The sequence below is a fragment of the Trifolium pratense genome, linkage group LG4 (genome assembly GCF_020283565.1).
Source record: "Trifolium pratense cultivar HEN17-A07 linkage group LG4, ARS_RC_1.1, whole genome shotgun sequence".
In the NCBI taxonomy this organism is placed as follows: domain Eukaryota; kingdom Viridiplantae; phylum Streptophyta; class Magnoliopsida; order Fabales; family Fabaceae; genus Trifolium; species Trifolium pratense.
In genome coordinates this window covers 21,324,381-21,342,935 of record NC_060062.1, presented here as the reverse complement: position 1 = coordinate 21,342,935, position 18,555 = coordinate 21,324,381, and the positions used below count along the sequence as shown (strand labels likewise).

The following is an 18,555-nucleotide window of genomic DNA, read 5'->3' as shown; positions in this document are numbered from 1 at the left end:
CCAAAGGGTTTGTTAGGAGTATTTTATAAAAATTAATTTTTTTTGTTAAGAAATTAAAATATTTTAATTATCAAAAAAGTGTTTATGGTGTGAAGGAGTAAGTGGACCCCACACCACTTGGACACATTACATTTTCCGAACGAAATCAAAACGGTCATCACGTAATCCGCGCGTGTCATATTCCACTACCAAAACCGTTGATTAAATCTTATCCATCCATCACATCATTGAGTGTGATCATCACACTACATCATACGAACCGTACGTAATATACTGTAGAAACGTCACCGTTTGTTATAACTTGACGCAATAGAAACTACGGTGCGGTGCACCCTCACACACTCTCACACTCCACTATTTAAATACCACCACAGTGAGTGACGAGTGAGTACGGTTCACCAAAAAACTTCACTCTCGTTTTCTCTCTGATTTAAGGTTAGGGTTTCTCCAAAAACCTTCATAGCTTAACATTCTTTCATCTCTTTCTCACGATTACTCTTCGATTTTCTCCGATTAACACTGCTTTTTCGTTTTATCTTACCGTTTCGATTTCGTGATTTTCCTTTTTTAGCTAATTTTTTGGTATGTGATGATTTTCACTGTTTTTAAGTTTCGTTGTTGATTTTTTAGGGTTTTATGTAATGTAGTACTGTTGATGTAGTTTCTCTTTGATTTTGGTGAAATTTTTGCTTTGCATGTGTTGATCTTTTGTTTGATAGTCACGTTTTTGAGTTTCTTCTTCGTTTTGCTTTTGTTGTTTATGATCTGATTTCTATTTCACAATGTTTAGCTTATTTGCTTGAAATTTTTGCATGATTTTGGTTTTTACTCTTTTTGTTTTCACTATCTCTGATTTTAACCCTAGTTTCTTAGAAATATTTTAGTTATTTTTTTTGTTTAGTGAATCAAGTGTTACTATGAGAGATTTATGTTAAGCTTATTTGTTTAGATTTTGTATGATTTTGCTACTTTACTATTTTTGCTTTCACTAGCTCTGTTTTTAACCCTAGTTTTTCGGAATTATTTTTGTTTTTTTTTTGTTTGTGGTGAGTACTGTGTTATGTTGAACGATTTTTCTGTATTTGTGAGTATTTACCCTGGTTTTGCTGTTAGAGAATTTTTTCTTTACTCTATGTTTCTCTAGCTCTGATTTTAGCCTTTAAATGTTAAAAGTATTTTCTGAGTAGTTTTTGTTTTTGCTTTTAGAGTAGTTTTTATATTTGGGTTGGTGACTCGTATTTTTTGGTATTTTTAGTTGCTTTGCATGTTTTAGTACTTAGTAGATTTATTCTGGATTTTTTTTGGAGTTATGATTTGTACATCACTGCTTTGGGGTTTATTGTTGTGGTGACTTAAAGATTTGTACTTAGTGGGGTTTTGTACTAATAATTTTTCAGAGTAGTTTTTATTTAGTTTTTTTGTTCTTTATTTTGTTTCACTTGTTTTCTGGTGTTTTTAGTTGCCTTGCATTGAATGGTTGAGGATTCAGTAGATACTTTTTTAGATTTTTTTGGAGTCAGTGTTTTCAAATCACTACTTCATGATTTTTAGTTTTTGCATTTGCCATTCTGTTATCTGTTTTGGGGTTTACTTGTATTGACTGGTTGATTAATATAACCTTGTTAGTGTTTTTTTAGTGGGGTTTTGTACTAAGAATCTTTTCATGTATTCATTCAGGATATGGGTTCCCAAGAGACTGAAGACTGTTTGCCCCCACCACCTCCTATCGTTCCTTCTGATGTGGAGCCAATCAAAATTGTTGAACCATATGAGCATGTCAAAAGGAAGCTTCCTACTAAGGTTCCAATGGCTAGGCGTGGCCTAGGTTCAAAGGGAAACAAACTTCCTTTGCTGACCAATCATTTTAAAGTTGATGTGAAAAACACTGATGGATACTTCTTCCAGTACAGTGTATGTATTGTATTTCATGATTCAGTGGTTTGATGCTATTAGTTGTATGTTTATTTTTGGTTAAGTGTTGACTATTACTGTGTATTTGTGTAGGTGGCTTTATTTTATGAAGATGGACGCCCTGTTGAAGGCAAAGGTTCTGGTAGGAAGATACTGGACAGAGTTCAAGAGACTTATAATTCTGAGCTGAATGGAAAGGACATTGCCTATGATGGAGAGAAAACTCTCTTCACTATTGGCTCTTTAGCACAGAACAAGCTTGAGTTTACAGTTGTTCTTGATGATGTTGTATCAAACAGGTTGAAATGTCTGGAGCCTAGTTTTTGAAATTGTTGTTGTACATTGTTATTTCTGTTTCTGATATTTAACTTTTTCTTTTATAGGAACAATGGTAACTGCAGCCCTGATGGGCATGGAAGTCCAAATGATGCTGATAGGAAGAGGTTGAAAAAATCCTACAGATCAAAGAGTTACAAAGTTGAGATCAGTTTTGCCTCCAAAATTCCACTGCAGGCCATTGCCAATGCCTTGAAAGGGCATGAAACAGAGAATTATCAAGAAGCCATCAGGGTTCTTGATATTATCTTGAGACAACATGCTGCCAAACAGTGCGTGGTTTTTGTTTCCAACATATGTGTTTTTATTTAGTCTATCATAACAGCAATAATAATATCATTGTAATATCTATTGCAGAGGCTGTCTGCTTGTGCGACAAAATTTCTTCCACAATGATCCTAAGAATTTTACTGATGTTGGAGGTGGTGTACTTGGATGCAGAGGGCTGCATTCCAGCTTTAGAACCACACAAAGTGGGCTGTCTTTGAATATAGGTTTGATCTTAATGCTTGCTTTTATTATCTAGCTTATCATCTGAATAATAATTTCTCCTCATACGTTATTTCTTTCTATTTTTTGTAGATGTGTCCACAACTATGATTGTCCGTCCTGGACCTGTTGTTGATTTCTTAATTGCAAATCAGAATGTTAGGGATCCCTTCAACCTTGACTGGAATAAGGTAACCAAATGTTCTGAAGACTTTTTTGTTTTGTTTAATTGTTCTTCAACTGTTTGTTATGCTCAACTGTTGTTCAACTATACCAAGATCTGATCCCATGTATATTTATTGTGCAGGCTAAAAGGACTCTGAAGAATTTGAGGGTTACAGCCAGCCCATCTAACCAGGAGTACAAGATTACTGGGCTGAGTGAATTGCCTTGCAAAGACCAGCTGTAATTGTTCTATATATTGATTCCTTTATTTGTGATATGCTTTTAACTTTCTTACTGTCTGGTATTGTTACTTGAATTTGCTGCCTACATAATGGATGTTGTTATTAATGAAGATGCATCAATGTAGGTTTACACTGAAGAAGAGAGGTGGCGGTGAAGATGATTCTGAAGAGATCACAGTTTACGATTATTTTGTTAACCGCCGAAAGATTCCTTTGAACTACTCTGCTGACCTTCCCTGTATCAATGTTGGAAAGCCTAAGCGCCCTACATATGTCCCAATTGAGGTAGATTAGTGGCTTTAAATTAGTTTAGTCGTAATCTTAGAATGTGTTTTAGTTTAAAGTGCTCCCAATCTTGCCTAGTCTCTCATACACGCAGCTATTGTATATAATTTACCTATTCTTTGGTCACTCCAGAGATCTGTAAACAGATGTCGGCTATACCGTAAATGTTATAGATTCATTTTCTAAAGAATCTAAGAATAAATTCACAAACTTATGTTCCTGTTGATATAGTTTAGGTGCTTAACAATTCATTTTCTCAAGAATTAGTGACTTTAGAAACTATTTGTCTTCACTGCTTGTTAACTACTTTCTACTGTTTTATGTTTTTTCCTTAGCTCTGCTCATTGGTATCCCTCCAACGGTATACCAAAGCCCTTTCCACTCTTCAAAGGTCATCCCTTGTGGAAAAGTCAAGGCAGAAGCCTAAAGAACGGATGACAGTCTTACAAGATGTAAGCCTCTTTATATATATATATATATATATGTGTGTGTGTGTGTGTGTGTGTGTGTGTTTGTGTGTATTGATTAGATTTTTGTTTAAATGTCACTTTACTGAATTCTATTTCCTGATTTACAGGCATTGAGAACAAGCGACTATGGCTCTGAGGCTATGCTCCGTAACTGTGGCATTTCAATCACCTCTGGGTTCACACAAGTTGATGGGAGGGTTTTGCAGGCTCCAAGGGTATTGTTCTTTTATGATACCTCTCTTGTAAATCACTATTTAGTGTTATTTCTTGGTTGTCTCATATTTGGTATTTATTTGAAAGCTGTTTGCAGAGTGTCTTTAATAATTTTTTCTTGAAAAAATCACAAGAAAAGATGCTATTAAAGTTTTTATGAGTCTTTTTTTCCACCTTTTGAACAATAAATCATTGTTTTTGTTGCATATTTGATTTCAAAATATACGCCCTTAACCTTAGAAGCTACCTTACCTTTTGCATATTTTTAAGGAAATCTTTCTGTTACCCTTTGGCACTATTAGTTTGCTCAGTTGTATTAATTGCGCCTTGAGTGAGTAGTCCATGTATTTAAGAATTGACCATACATGCTACTGATGCCATTTGACTTGTATCTATTATGAGTTCTACAAAAGTGGTATTAAACTTTTGCTAAATTATCTTCAGTTGAAGTTTGGCAACGGTGAAGATTTCAGTCCCAGAAATGGGAGATGGAATTTTAATAATAAGGTATTCATGTCAAATCTTTGTTTTTTTTTTAATAATTTTTTTAATCTTTTAATCAAAACCTTTTTCCCTAATGTTTTAATAATGTTTCCAGAAAATTGTGCAACCTGTTAAAATTGAGAAATGGGCTGTGGTGAACTTTTCTGCTCGTTGTGATGTGCGAGGACTTGTAAGAGATCTGATCAAATGTGGAGGAATGAAAGGAATCGTAAGTTCTGTTACAGCATGTTAACTGATAAACATAAAAAAGGGTCTTAACTTATGCAAATAAAAAAGGGTCTTAACTTCATTCTGTCGTTTGCTTTTGGCAGCACGTGGAACAACCATTTGATGTATTTGAAGAAAATGGTCAGTTTAGGCGGGCACCGCCTTTGGTAAGAGTTGAGAAGATGTTTGAATATGCTCAGTCCAAACTTCCAGGTGCTCCTAAGTTTCTCCTTTGTCTGCTTCCGGAGAGGAAGAACTCGGATCTTTATGGTTAGTTCTTTGATATATTTCCTTCCATGTTTTGTTTACGTTTTTTTAATACACTTGTTATATGCCATTCTAAATCAAAATTAATTGGATATGTGAAGGTCCGTGGAAGAAGAAGTGTCTTGCTGATTTTGGAATTGTTACTCAGTGCATAGCTCCAACTCGAGTAAATGACCAGTATCTGACAAATGTTTTGCTGAAGATAAATGCTAAGGTATATTAATTCTTATATCGGTTTCTCTTAAACTGTCTCATCAGCCATTTCCTTTTGTCCTCCCTCCCGTTTAAGTTTTTTTTTTTCCACCTATTGTAGCTTGGTGGAATGAATTCTCTGTTGGGTGTTGAACATTCTCCATCTATTCCTATTGTATCAAAATCTCCCACTCTCATTTTGGGCATGGATGTTTCTCATGGTTCACCTGGGCAAACTGAAATTCCTTCAATTGCTGCGGTAATGAACATTTTATGTTTTTAAAATTATGCCGCAAGTTGAGTATATTTTATGTTCTCAGCATACAACTTACAGTTATCTAAATATTGATTGATTTTTCTGTTTGCATACATATGTAGGTTGTAAGCTCGAGGCAATGGCCTATGATATCTAAATATAGGGCATGCGTCCGAACTCAGGGTGCGAAGGTGGAAATGATAGACAATTTGTTCAAGCCAGTAGACGACGAGATCGATGAAGGAATTATAAGGTTTGCTTATTTTTTTATTCCTTGAAATTAATTCAGCATGAATTGCTGCAGTGTTTGTTTCACATCTATTTGGCCCATTGCTGTATATCACATCTATTTGTATAGCAAACTCCTCTTCTTTTGGATTCTATATGATCACAAGATCCCTGCACTATTATGTTCTAATGTCTTGCATATTTGTGTGATTGGGCCCCTGAGGCAGTGTTTTGATCTTTAAATGATTTGCAACAGCTTTCAGTTGATGGTTTATTTATTGAGTATTTGTTTTATGATATGCAGGGAGCTCTTGATTGATTTCTATACAAGTTCTGGGAACCGAAAACCCGACAACATTATCATTTTCAGGTTAACTTTCTTTCCCAATTTTGTACCATTCATTTTCTTTAACTTGTTATTATTTTATACGAATGTAATTAATCCTATTATATGCAGTTCATATCTATTAGTCTGCTTTACTGTTTTTGATGGTGTTTGTGACTGTTCTGTTGTGCTACTGAACTGAATTTTTTTCTGCTTATGAATGTAGGGATGGTGTCAGTGAGTCCCAGTTTAACCAAGTGTTGAACATTGAACTGAGCCAAGTCATTGAGGTTCTTAAATTGTTCAAATTTTCTTTTAATATATGAATTGTTAATTTTTTGGAATTAATCAGTCATTCAAATTTTAGGCATGTAAATTTCTGGATGAAACCTGGAATCCCAAGTTTTTGGTGATTGTTGCCCAGAAGAACCATCACACGAAATTCTTCCAGCCTGGATCCCCAGATAACGTGCCACCTGGTAGCTGCTTTTTCTTAAGATTCATAGTTCCATTATTTAATACATAAAGTTGGTTTCATTCATGTTTTCTTAACTTTTTTTATTTTGCAGGAACTGTTGTTGACAACAAAATTTGTCATCCTAGAAATTATGATTTCTATCTGTGTGCACATGCAGGAATGATTGTGAGTGACTTTTACTCTTTTTTGTTGATGTGCATTTCTGTTGAGTTTGATTTTTTAAAGTTCCATGACTGATGTTCTTTTAACTGTAACTACATTTTTTCTTTTGTGTGGGTGTTATTTGTTTGCATCTTTCTAATTTATGTATGGTGTTATTGTTTCATCTTTACACATGATTCATGCAATTAAAACTTTCCTATGTGTGGTTTTATTGTTTCATCTTTTTGCATGATTTATCCAGTTACTTTCCTGTCTACTCTAAGCCGTTCAGAGTTCAGTATATGCTTATTTTCATTGGGAAATACAGAATTATCGTAATTATCTTGAAATCTTGTTTACTGTTTTTATTGTTGCTGTTTTTTCATGTAATATCGGGCAATGTTTTTGTATTATGTGGCTCATTTTTCATCTCTTGTTCACCTAATAACCATTGTAATTGTATTATGCTTGCTCTAAACTCTTATCCTTTCTTCTGTTTGGTTTGCATGGTTATTTATGTTATAACCGTTTGTTATGGTTATTTGTGTCAACTGAATGATGTGAATTTATAACTTGAATTCCTTTTTGCTGGCATTCTGTCATGAAATTCTATTGCAAACCTTGTATTTATGTTAGTATCAAAATATGTTCTCAGGGCACAAGCAGGCCAACACATTATCATGTTCTTTTGGATGAGATTGGCTTTTCCCCAGATGATTTACAGGAGCTTGTGCACTCGCTTTCTTATGTGTAAGTTTACTGTCGGATTTCATTGTTTTGGAGTTATGTTTTTGGTATATATATATATATGTATATGGAATCTTTTGAAGTAAATTATGCAGTATCTAATAACAGTATTTGTTGTATGTCAAACAGTTATCAGCGGAGCACCACTGCTATCTCTGTTGGTAAGTTCTATCATGAGTTTTATTCATTTGTTTGTATTTATATTTTGAGTAGTAAGTTCTCATATTAGTGTAAACCTTGTATGCAGTTGCTCCTATCTGCTATGCACACTTGGCTGCTTCCCAGGTTGGACAGTTCATGAAGTTTGAGGATAAGTCTGAAACTAACTCCAGCCATGGTGGTGGTATCAATGCCTCCCCTGTCCCTCAGTTGCCCAAGTTGAATGACATTGTCTGCAATTCTATGTTCTTTGTTTGAGTTGATCAAGTTATTATGATCCTAAGTAGTTCTTGCACAATCAAACTTTATTTAGTCCCAAGTCTTAACTATTTTGATGCCTGTTGGATTGAACCTTTGCTGAAAGGTCAGGTCTCTTGAATACTTGTGGACACATGTCTTCACACATGTGTCCTTTTTATCAGCTATTTTGGATGACTGTTAATATTTACCTTTTGCTGAAAGGTCTTTGCGAATACTTGCTGCCACTTGCTTTCAGCTATTTTGATGAATGAATGTGAATATCTATTTATGCTTTGCTAAAGGATGTTTCTGTGCTATTATTATGTTCACAAAATATTGCATGCTAGTGTTTAGTTGTATGTGTGGAATGGTGACTTAAATTGAGTATTGGAGTAGGTATTTGCATAATTGTTTTGGAAGTTTCATTTGCATTGGATTAGGTTTGGTCACCTAGTTATACCATATTTATAATATTGTATCGTATTGTCCAGTTTGGGTTAGTATTATCTTACATGTGGTCTAGAGTTTCTAGTAACTTTTTTTCTCGATGTTGATAATTTTTTTGAATGTGGCTCTAGAGTTTGTTGACTGAGAGTTATACTTACAGTTATACCTATACCAGCTTTTTATAATTACTTCCACTCTTCCCAATTTTATTTCTTAAATTAACTTTGGAGAATTTGTTTCTCAACCTTTTTGGAGGTTCACTCTGCCCAATTTTATTTCTTAAACTGATCTTGGAGAATTTGTTTCTCAACCCTTTTGGAGGCTGGTGTATGTCTTTGTTCTAGGTCTCTGCATTTGTTAGGGGTTGAATTCATCTTATTTCTTCAACTTAAATCTCTCTCTCTCTCTCTCTCTCTCTATCTCTCTCTCTCTCTCTCTCTCTCTCCATTTGAATTGGATTAGTGTTGGTCACCTAGTTATATCTCCTAATATTGGTGTTGTCCAGTTTGTGTTAGTGTGTTACTATTATCTTAGATTTCTAGAGTTTCTAGTAATTTTTTATTCTGGGTGTTGAAATATATATTTGTTCAAGAACGAGGCTCTAGAGTTTGTTGACTGAGAGAGTGTACAAGCTTTTTATAATTGTTTCTACTCTGCGCAATTTTATTTCTTAAATTAATCTTGGAGAATTTGTTTTCCAAACCTTTGCTAGGGTTGGTGTAAGTCATTAATTTTGACATTATTTATTTGTTTTTCCCCCTTCGAAAGTAATGCAACTTATTATTTATTTGTTTTGAAATATAATAGAGTAAGCGATTGTATACTTGATAGTGACTATATGAGGAAATAGTAAAATTTTCCTTTACTTTGACATTCTTTCGATCGGTGTCCGACACCTGTAAGATACTCATATGACACGTGTCGGACAAATGTACCAAAAAGAATTATTTTTTCTTTACTTATACTCTTCTTTGGCACACCAGACATATCTACAAGAGTTAAAGATGTGTCGAAACAACAATGTAGATCAATAAGGATCGAAGATATTACATTTTTATTATAATATTTTTAGTTTTTCGCTAGTAGATGGATAGATAAATGGTCAAATATTATCGTATATTGTTTTAAAACTTTTTTTAACGAATAACTTGTTCAACTTAGATTTACATATATATTTTTTTATTTTCAATTTATCGCTTTTATAAATATGTAGCGGTGTCAATGTCATATGTTTTTTACATTAGCGGTGTCGTCGTGTCCGTGTCGGTGTCGTGTCGGAGTATGTGCTTGATAGTTAACCATTCATGATTTGTCTCACAATTAGGGTTGGGAACAGGCCAGACCTTGATTGGCCTGAGCCTGGCCTACGATTTTTCATCAGGCCTGAGCCCTATCAAATATTATTTTTTTTGGCCTGACCCGAGCCTTTTAAAAGTCTGGCCTGACCTTGTAGCCTATTTAAAAGTTTGTGTTACATTAAAGCGTCTCTATATAGTCTTTTTAAATAGGCTAAACAGGCCTTAAAAAGTTCACATTTAAATTTTTATAATTTCTACAACATTAAGAAAAAGCTAATAATATGATTAACACAATAATTAAAAACTAATAAAATAACAAATACGATTACGACAAAGTCGCCATAATATAAATTGTTAATATAGGATGAATTGCTACTTGCTCGAGAGAATGAGAAATAGAATGGAGGTAGGGTTTCTATTTTTAAATTTATATGCGTGAAATATAAAAACAAATATATTTTCTCTGTTTTGTTAAAAAAAAATATTTTCTCTGATATTTTGTATTTATATAAATAATATTTTTTTATAAGATATAAATAATAATAATTATAAACAGGTCGGCCTATCAGGCTTCGTAGGCCTTTTTAGAAGCCTAAGCCTGACCTATTTATGTAAACACGCCGTTTTCAAAATCTAAGCTTGGCATTTTTAATAACCAGGTCAGGCCAGACTTATACAGGCCAGGCCGAAGACCCCTGTAGGCCACCTGACCTATTCCCAACCCTACTCACAATCACCTGTTGGCTGTTGCTGCACTGCTACTCTGAACTTGACAATGAAACGTTATAATTTTTTTTTCTCCTGCTTGTATATAATTGAAAATCCTTGAACCAAAATCACTGTTTTAGAATAGAACAATTAAAATAAATTTGATCTGCTCATGATTCACTATAAGGATATGAATATTTAAAATGGTGTCTTTTTATTATCTACACAATTATATTTTTCTTACAAAGTGGTGTCTTTTCTTACAATAATTTAACCCGAGAAACATGTTTTACAAAGAAAAAAACGTTCTTATATTATTTCTATATATATTTTTTAAATTTTTTTTAAGAATAAATTAGTAACTTTGGTAATCGATTTTAATATATTAATAATCAATAATCTATACTATATATAAAGAGAATATATGAGTTTTAGTGTTAACTTTTCATAATACCCACAATACCCTTGCATTTTTTTTAGTAGCAACAAAAATCTTTTATTAACAAACTCACAATAACGTAAAACACATTTTTTTTAGCAGAAAAAAATCTTTTATTAACAAATTGACCATAACATAAGACACATATTTTTTTGTGAACATAAGTTAGAAATAGGCGCGAAACGCGCTTGCTTGACCGACTAGTAGACAATGAAATAAACAACAAGTCAACAATAAATGAGCCGAAAATTAGGTGAGAGAATTAACATTTATTGGCGGTTTTAGCTCCCAATAAGTTATTGGCGGTTTAAGCCTCCAATAAGTGAGAAAAACCCTCACAAAATTAAAAAAATATTTTTTTTAAAAAGGACATATAACTTAGTGGCGGCCTAAGCCGCCAGTAACTTAGTGGCGGCCTAAACCGCCAGTAAATTGGCTATATTGTTCCATAAAATGACAGCCTAAGCAGCCAATATATGACCTATAACTTAGTGGCGGTCTTGACCCACGCAAAATTCATAAAAATTCAAAATCAAAATCCTGGAATTGACCCCTACACAGAGAGCTACCCACACCAAAACAAATACAATAAAAACAACCCTTATGAGAGCTTATGGTAAGACCGATTTCAATCACTCTCCTCTTCCTTGTCTTCTCAGCCGAAGCACCACTTCCCTTATTCAATCTTCATTTTTTGTCTTTGTAGCTTTGAAACTCAAACATAAAGCAAAGAAAGAAGAAACTCATTCACCCTCTTTGGACGTGACCCTCTCTCTCTCTCTCAATGTTCATAATTCAATCCTTTCCCTTCAAATGGAAGTTTGCATGTTTGAAATTATTAATTCAAACCAATAAGTTATGTTATCAAACTGTTGGCACCTTCTTGAAGAGTTTTGGAACTATAGAAAATCAAAAGGGCTTAACGATTTCCAACAGAAAAAAAAAAGGTAGATCTGAGAAGCATTTTATGGGTTGTATACTGAGAATGATGATTAGAGTTGAATTTTCTGGTGGCAAGTAATTTCTCATTAAGAGATAAGAACAGAAAAAATGGGATTGAATTTGGGGTTATGTTTAATCTTTTTTATATAAATTAATTAATAAACAAAACAATCAAGAAAAGTTAAAAATTAATATTTAAGCTAGTGGCGGCTTTGGCCGCCAGTAAGCATAAAGTTGCCAATGCTATTATTTTGTGGCGGTCTGGGCCGCCAATAAGTTTGAAAGGACAATTGCTGATTTGTGGCGGCTCTAGCCGCCAGTAAATTCCGTCTTTCTCGTTTCTGACGGTTTTGACCGCCACAAAACTTACCAACGACCTATTTATTGGCTTTTTTGGCCGCCAGTAGGCCGCCAATAAATTTAAAGTTGTTGGCGGTTTTAGACACTTTTAGAGGGTTTTTGGCCGCCAATAAAAGCTGTTTTTCTTGTAGTGATAAGAACGTCATTAAGATTGGATTAGGAGGGAAAAAATAGGATTAAGTGATAAGGATAACTAGAACTTTGACCCATGCGGTGCATGAGTCTAATTAGGTGTAATATGTAACAATAAAAAATAAAATACAAAAATTTTAAGAGCATTTTCAATAAGAGTAGTATAGGGAATTTCATGGACTAATTATTCTATATTTGTTTATGTGCTTATTTTATATTTTATATATAATTTTGAACCTCATCGTTTTGTTTACTTATTAAGAAAAAATTGCTGATAACTAAAGGTTAAAAAATTGATGATAATTAAAGGTTAAAAAAAAAAATTAAAGACGTAATCAAGAACATACACTTAAGTAGACATCCATAAATACATAAAAATTGTGATTAATTCCGCCGTTCAAATTTATTGAAAACAGGGTTAACATATTAGGATTCCTAAATTCTTTCATAATTGAAGCACATGTTTTAGCGGTTGAAAGGTTTTATTGTAAGTAAGAGATGCAGGTTCGATGACAAATCTGTATATTTTTAATATAAAGCTACAATAAAAAGAAAGAGAAAATGAGGGCAAAAAAATTTGGTTTAGGATTAGCTTATGTTAGCAAGCTTATAATATAAGAGATTATCGGTTTTTAATTGTTTAAATTGTTCAATGAAAATTGATGGTGCTTAATTGTCGTATGAAATTTTTCCAATGAAAGTTGATGGAGCTTAACACTTTGTGAACATAATTTAAATCACAATTGGTCTGCTAGTGCATATTACAGTAGAAACTCTTTAAATTAATACTCGATAAATTAATAAACTCTCTAAAATAATAAATTTGTCTGGTCCCGACTTGGGCCAATGAAAAAAATTGAAAAACTCGATAAAATAATAAGATAATAATTTTTCGGGAGATCCCTTTATAATTTTCGGTCCCAAGAAAATTATAAATTAATAATTCATAGACACTGATAAAATATATTACACTCTATTGAAATATGATTCAATAGTTGTCTGTTTTCCAATGCATATGAACACAGTAGTTATTAATTTACGTTGAGTCTCAAGGTTCGCTGCAACGTAATTCTAAGAGGCATAGACTAATTTGTCTTTTTGTTTGGTATGTACAGTATAATTACTTAAAAATTCTTTAAATTAATAATTATTAATTTATCGATAAATTAATAACTCTCTAAATTAATAAATTTCTCCGGTCCTGACATTATTAATTTAAAGAGTTTCTACTGTATATCAATTGATCATCGGTTAATATTAAATCTGCAATATTAAAAACAAAATAATGAATGTGATTAGTGACATGACTATGGTTGTGTTTGGTTGTATTGCAAAAAAAAATTAATTTAGTAGAATTGAGTTTGATAATAACTTTCCAAATTACACGTGATAATAACTTTCCAAATCTCACATGATAATTATTCTCTAAATTTATGATCCGGTAGAAAAAAAACTTTCCAAATCTCACATGATAATTATTCTCTAAATTTATGATCCGGTAGAAAAAAAATCATTGATCAGGAAAGACATAAAAATATTTCGTGATGAATAATATAGTCAACAATAATTTTGATATGATATACTTTTAAAATTGATGGTGCTTATCAATTATTGCACATAATTTTAATCACAATTGGTATACTTGTCATAATGGTTGGAAATATTGCCTTGCATTGAAGGGTTGCAGGTTCGAATCCTAGTCAAGAAAAATTGTTTGCTTGTGTATACAAGCTTATAATATAAAAGATTAGGGTTTAGAAGCATGCATGCATAACTTAACTCCAAAGACAATTCTTCTCTTTCGCTCAACCATTCTTCACCAATCTCTCTTTCAAATTAACTAGAATCGAGTTTACAAGTCAGAAAGAATCGCGTTTCGGGTTCACATTCTCTTCGATTTCATCACTTGACAACATTCTAATCATCACTGCAAGGAAGTTGAGTTGATGGCGACGACGAGGGAACATCTCCTCCCTCAGGACGTGATAACCGAAATACTGCTGAGGTTGCCAGTGAAGTCTCTGTTAAGTTTCAGGTGTGTCTGCAAATCATGGCATTCTCTCATCTCTCTCATGATTCTCATTTTGCAACTTCACATTTTCAATTATCTGCTTCACCCACAAATAGAATTATGTTGTTTGATTCTTATCCTCCTAATATCCTATCCATAGATATTCATTCATCTCTTAACGATCATGATCATTCTGCTGATGATGCTTCACTAAACCTTGATGATTTTTTGTCGTATCCTGCTGATGATGCTTCACTGGTTTCCACAAACAAATACCCACCTCTCCTATACTTATGGCCTATGATAATTATGATTATAATTTTTGCAAGACGGTGTCTGCTTTCACATACAACCCGTCAACCGATGATTACTTGGTTGTTTTCGGGACCTACAGATACGTTGCTTGTTCTTTACTGATTCTATTCATTGGCTGGTTAATAATTATCACACCGAGAGGAATGTTGTTATTGATATGGTTTTTTGTGTTTTTGTATTGCGGAATTTGGTGAGATATAAATTTAGGGAGAAAACTCTCCTCAAATATGGTTATATGAAGAATACTAAAGTTCTTGTTTTATTCATTATGCTTATGGCTCTATATATAGAGCTACATAAAAAACAAATCATATATTTTTAAAACAAAACTAATCCTATAATAAATTCTAAACAAATCTTAAATATTCTAAATAGAAATATAAATCATAAAACCTAATATTATTATATTTTAAATATAAATCTAAATAATATTCAAATCTAAGATCTTCAGAAGATATTTAGGCATATTATTCTCAACACTCCTCTTTGACTGAATATCTTTTGTGCGTATCCAATCTGAGCTTCTTGAAAAATTATTCTTCTTGTTTTGATTCTTCTTCTTATTGCAAGCTTTAGCATTTTTGTGCCTTGTGGACTTCATAGTAGAAACATTGCATTTGTTATGACTTTTAGGTGATTTTTCACAAGCATATTTATTCTCCTCCTTAACTTGAAATTTCTTCAAAATATCTGAATCTTCGCGATCTTCTTTGAATTTAAGTTTTTTTTTCTCTTCAATAATATGATCATTCTTCATTAAATCTAAAACAAATCTTTTGCCTTTAATCTGAGATGTGATCACTTCCTTATTGTTTTGATCCTTAATCACACAACTTTTATGTTCAAATATCACTTTATAATTTTTCTCCAACAACTGAGCAACACTTAAAAGATTCTGATTAATTTCAGGAACATATAAAACATTGGAAATTTGTTTCATACCTGCATGAGTTTTAATTGAAATTGTTCAAATGCCTTCTACTGCAATTTGTTCTCCATTCCCAATTATGACTTTGGAAATAGAAGTTTTATTGAGCTATTTGAAAAGATCTCGATCATAAGTCATATGGTTTGTGCAACCACTGTCAATGAGCCATTCTTTTGACGGTTTGTTGGTTGTAAAACCTGAGATTGCAAGTAGTAGTTCCTGGTTTTCTTCATATTGTTCATGAGCAATGTTAACATCTCCTTGTTGTTGTTGTTGTGATGTGCATACCTTCATCATATGACCTAATTTACCACATTTTTCACATTTTGCATCAGGCCTCCACCAACAATTCTTTGGTGAGTGATTATCCTTTTTGCAATGAGGACATGGTTTGTGTTGGTATTTCTTTCCAAAACCTTTTGCTAGACATATACCATCTATAGTTCTTTCTTCCCTCATAAGTCTTCTTTGTTCTTGTGCATGCAATGCATGTAACACTTCTGGCAGAGTGATTTTACTCAAATCTTTTGTGTTCTCCAAGGCGGCTATAGAGGCTTCATATCTTTCAGGTACCGTTACAAGGAGTTTTTCCACAATTCTGGAATCAGAAAATTGAGTGCCTAGTAATCGTACCTTATTAGCAATACCCAATAATTTATCAGCGTATGTCTTGATTGTTTCATCCTCCTTCATTCTTTGCAACTCGAACTCTCTCAATAAATTCATAACTTGCATGCTTCGAATCCTTTCATCTCCTTTATATTCTTCTTTTAGGTAATCCCAAATTTCTTTTGGTGTTTTGAGAGTCATGATTTTAATAAAGACGGTTTGTGAGACACTTGCAAACAAACAAGTCTTTGCCTTTGCCCTCTTGGTTTTTCTTTCTTTATGAGTTTTCATCTGTTCTGCTGTGGAATCTTTTGGTAACGAAGAAACATCGTAATCATCCTCCACAGTTTCCGATAGATCTAGAGCATCTAAGAATGCCTCCATTCTCACCGCCCAAAGATCATAGTCTTCTCCATCAAAGATCGGAGGAGCAACCTTTGAAAAATCCATCTTCACAGGTTCTTATGAACGTTGGCTCGGATGCCACTGATATGGTTTTTTGTGTTTTTGTATTGCGGAATTTGGTGAGATATAAATTTAGGGAGAAAACTCTCCTCAAATATAGGGTTATATGAAGAATACTAGAGCTGGGTATACGGACCAAGGTCCGCGGGCCAACCCGTTTAACCCGCAGCCCGCGCGGTCTTAAGACCATTTTTTTTTGGCCCGTTTATATTTTTGCCCGTGTGGGTTGGACCGTTAAAACCGCGGGTTATGCGGGTTAAATCCGCGGGTTCGCGGGTTAGCCCGTGACCCGCATTCTTTTTTTTATATATATAATTAATTACAAAATTTACCATTTATAAATAATTTGGTCCATATCCAAATCCAACACTTTTAACAAAAAAAAAAAAAAGTCTAAACCTAATTATAAAAAGCAATAACACACTCCTATTTTTACTCACGTGGACAACAACACAAAACATCAGGATCCAATTCAAGTGTTACAATGGAGGCATCAAGCAGGAGTGACTATTTTCCTTCAGTTTTCAATTAGTTAATTATATACATTACTGTTTTGTTTTTGAATCGGTTGGTGGTATTAGATTTTTGGTTGTACTTTTAATATTGGTTTGGATTATTAAATTTCTTTTTTATATTTTGCACAAGTTAAAGTTCTTATTCAATATCATCTGGGTTTATTTTATGGATTTGAAGTATGTGTGGAGAAATAATTACGATAAAAATGAGTTGAATTTGATTTTAGTTGCATTATTTTCAAAGAGAAGATAGATAAACTCAATGATATATCACAAACTTTATTTATTTTTATTTGTTAGTTCAAGTTATAACATAAAATTATTAATAATATAGTTTTTTTTAGCTTTTATTATATCAATATTTTACTAATTTTGTTTATTTTTTTGAAAAAAGTTTTTTTTTTTTTGTAATAGTCCGCGGGTTAACCGTTTAACCCGCGGGCTTACGCGGACCGAACTCGGACTTAATTTTAAAACTCGTTTATATTTGATGACGGGCTTGTTCGCCCCGTTTAATATGCGGGCTTATGCGGGGCGGGTTAAACGGGGCGGGCTAGCCCGCATACCCAGCTCTAAAGAATACTAAAGTTCTTGTTTTATTCATTATGCTTATGGCTCTATATATAGAGCTACATAAAAAACAAATCATATATTTTTAAAACAAAACTAATCCTATAATAAATTCTAAACAAATCTTAAATATTCTAAATAGAAATATAAATCATAAAACCTAATATTATCATATTTTAAATATAAATCTAAATAATATTTAAATCTAAGATCTTCAGAAGATATTTAGGCATATTATTCTCAACGGTTATTGCCCTTGATTTAAAGGAAATGACAATGTCAGAGATAACTTTGCCAGATTGTTTTTCTAGTGATTTAGGTCTTGATTGTGATTTGTTTGTATTTGGCGGACATATCGGTGCATGGATTTTGGATCAAGAGAGGCAAACAGTTGAGATATGAGTGATGCAATAATATGCGGTGTATTCGTCTTGGACTAAGACTCTTACTTTTTCTTTTCATTCTGCTCAGAGATTTTCCCCATTATGCTTTACAAATTGTGGTGATATAGTTGGAATATTTGCTCATGGTGGATTAGTGAAGTTTGATGACAAAGGAGAGCAGCTAGAGTATCGCTCCTTTCCTGACCGTCACATTGGAAGATACGAAATGGTGGTGTATACAGAGTCTCTGCTTTCATTACCTGGTGGCACTGAGGAAGCTTAAGAAGTTGACTAGGGAGGGATAACAAACAAGAAGAATGTGATTATGGAATATTCCCATTTATCGATATTTATATTGTCTTATATATGAACACTTAGTATCATGAAGAAGTGATAGGCAGCAGAATATTGAAACTGCAAGAAGACAGAACATATTTATATATTATCTTATGAACATATTTATATGGTCTTATGAATGAACACTTCTCGGCTGCTCAAATTCTAAATCACAAATTGTTAAGCTCTGCGGTTCTCTTTCAGCTCTTTAGTGAACATTAAATTTTATTTACTCATTCTTA

General features: G+C 33.1%; 3 protein-coding genes across 4 annotated transcripts; 2 read left to right on the top strand and 1 right to left on the bottom strand.

Annotated features, from left to right (window-relative positions):
* The first annotated feature begins 161 nt into the window (after positions 1 to 161).
* Positions 162 to 8,156, top strand: LOC123920057 (protein argonaute 4-like). 2 transcript variants are annotated; one of them, XM_045972149.1, is made up of 23 exons: positions 162 to 435; positions 1,678 to 1,911; positions 2,005 to 2,210; positions 2,295 to 2,519; positions 2,605 to 2,741; positions 2,830 to 2,927; positions 3,044 to 3,141; positions 3,269 to 3,428; positions 3,764 to 3,880; positions 4,006 to 4,113; positions 4,556 to 4,618; positions 4,710 to 4,823; positions 4,927 to 5,092; positions 5,191 to 5,303; positions 5,403 to 5,540; positions 5,660 to 5,790; positions 6,070 to 6,135; positions 6,317 to 6,380; positions 6,458 to 6,569; positions 6,660 to 6,733; positions 7,365 to 7,459; positions 7,586 to 7,617; positions 7,704 to 8,156. In XM_045972149.1, the coding sequence occupies exons 2-23, from the start codon at positions 1,681 to 1,683 to the stop codon at positions 7,871 to 7,873; spliced, it is 2,718 nt and encodes a 905-aa protein (XP_045828105.1). In that variant the 5' UTR covers positions 162 to 435; positions 1,678 to 1,680; the 3' UTR covers positions 7,874 to 8,156. The 2 variants fall into 2 exon arrangements, with proteins under 2 accessions (XP_045828105.1, XP_045828104.1); XM_045972148.1 differs by having other exon boundaries at positions 394 to 582.
* Positions 8,157 to 15,543: 7,387 nt separating this feature from the next.
* On the bottom strand, positions 15,544 to 16,494 carry LOC123922279. The gene has a single exon (XM_045975011.1). The coding sequence runs from the start codon at positions 16,492 to 16,494 to the stop codon at positions 15,544 to 15,546; it is 951 nt and encodes a 316-aa protein (XP_045830967.1).
* Positions 16,495 to 17,870: 1,376 nt separating this feature from the next.
* Positions 17,871 to 18,260, top strand: LOC123922278. The gene is made up of 2 exons (XM_045975010.1): positions 17,871 to 17,984; positions 18,066 to 18,260. The coding sequence occupies exons 1-2, from the start codon at positions 17,871 to 17,873 to the stop codon at positions 18,258 to 18,260; spliced, it is 309 nt and encodes a 102-aa protein (XP_045830966.1).
* The last annotated feature ends 295 nt before the right edge of the window (positions 18,261 to 18,555 follow it).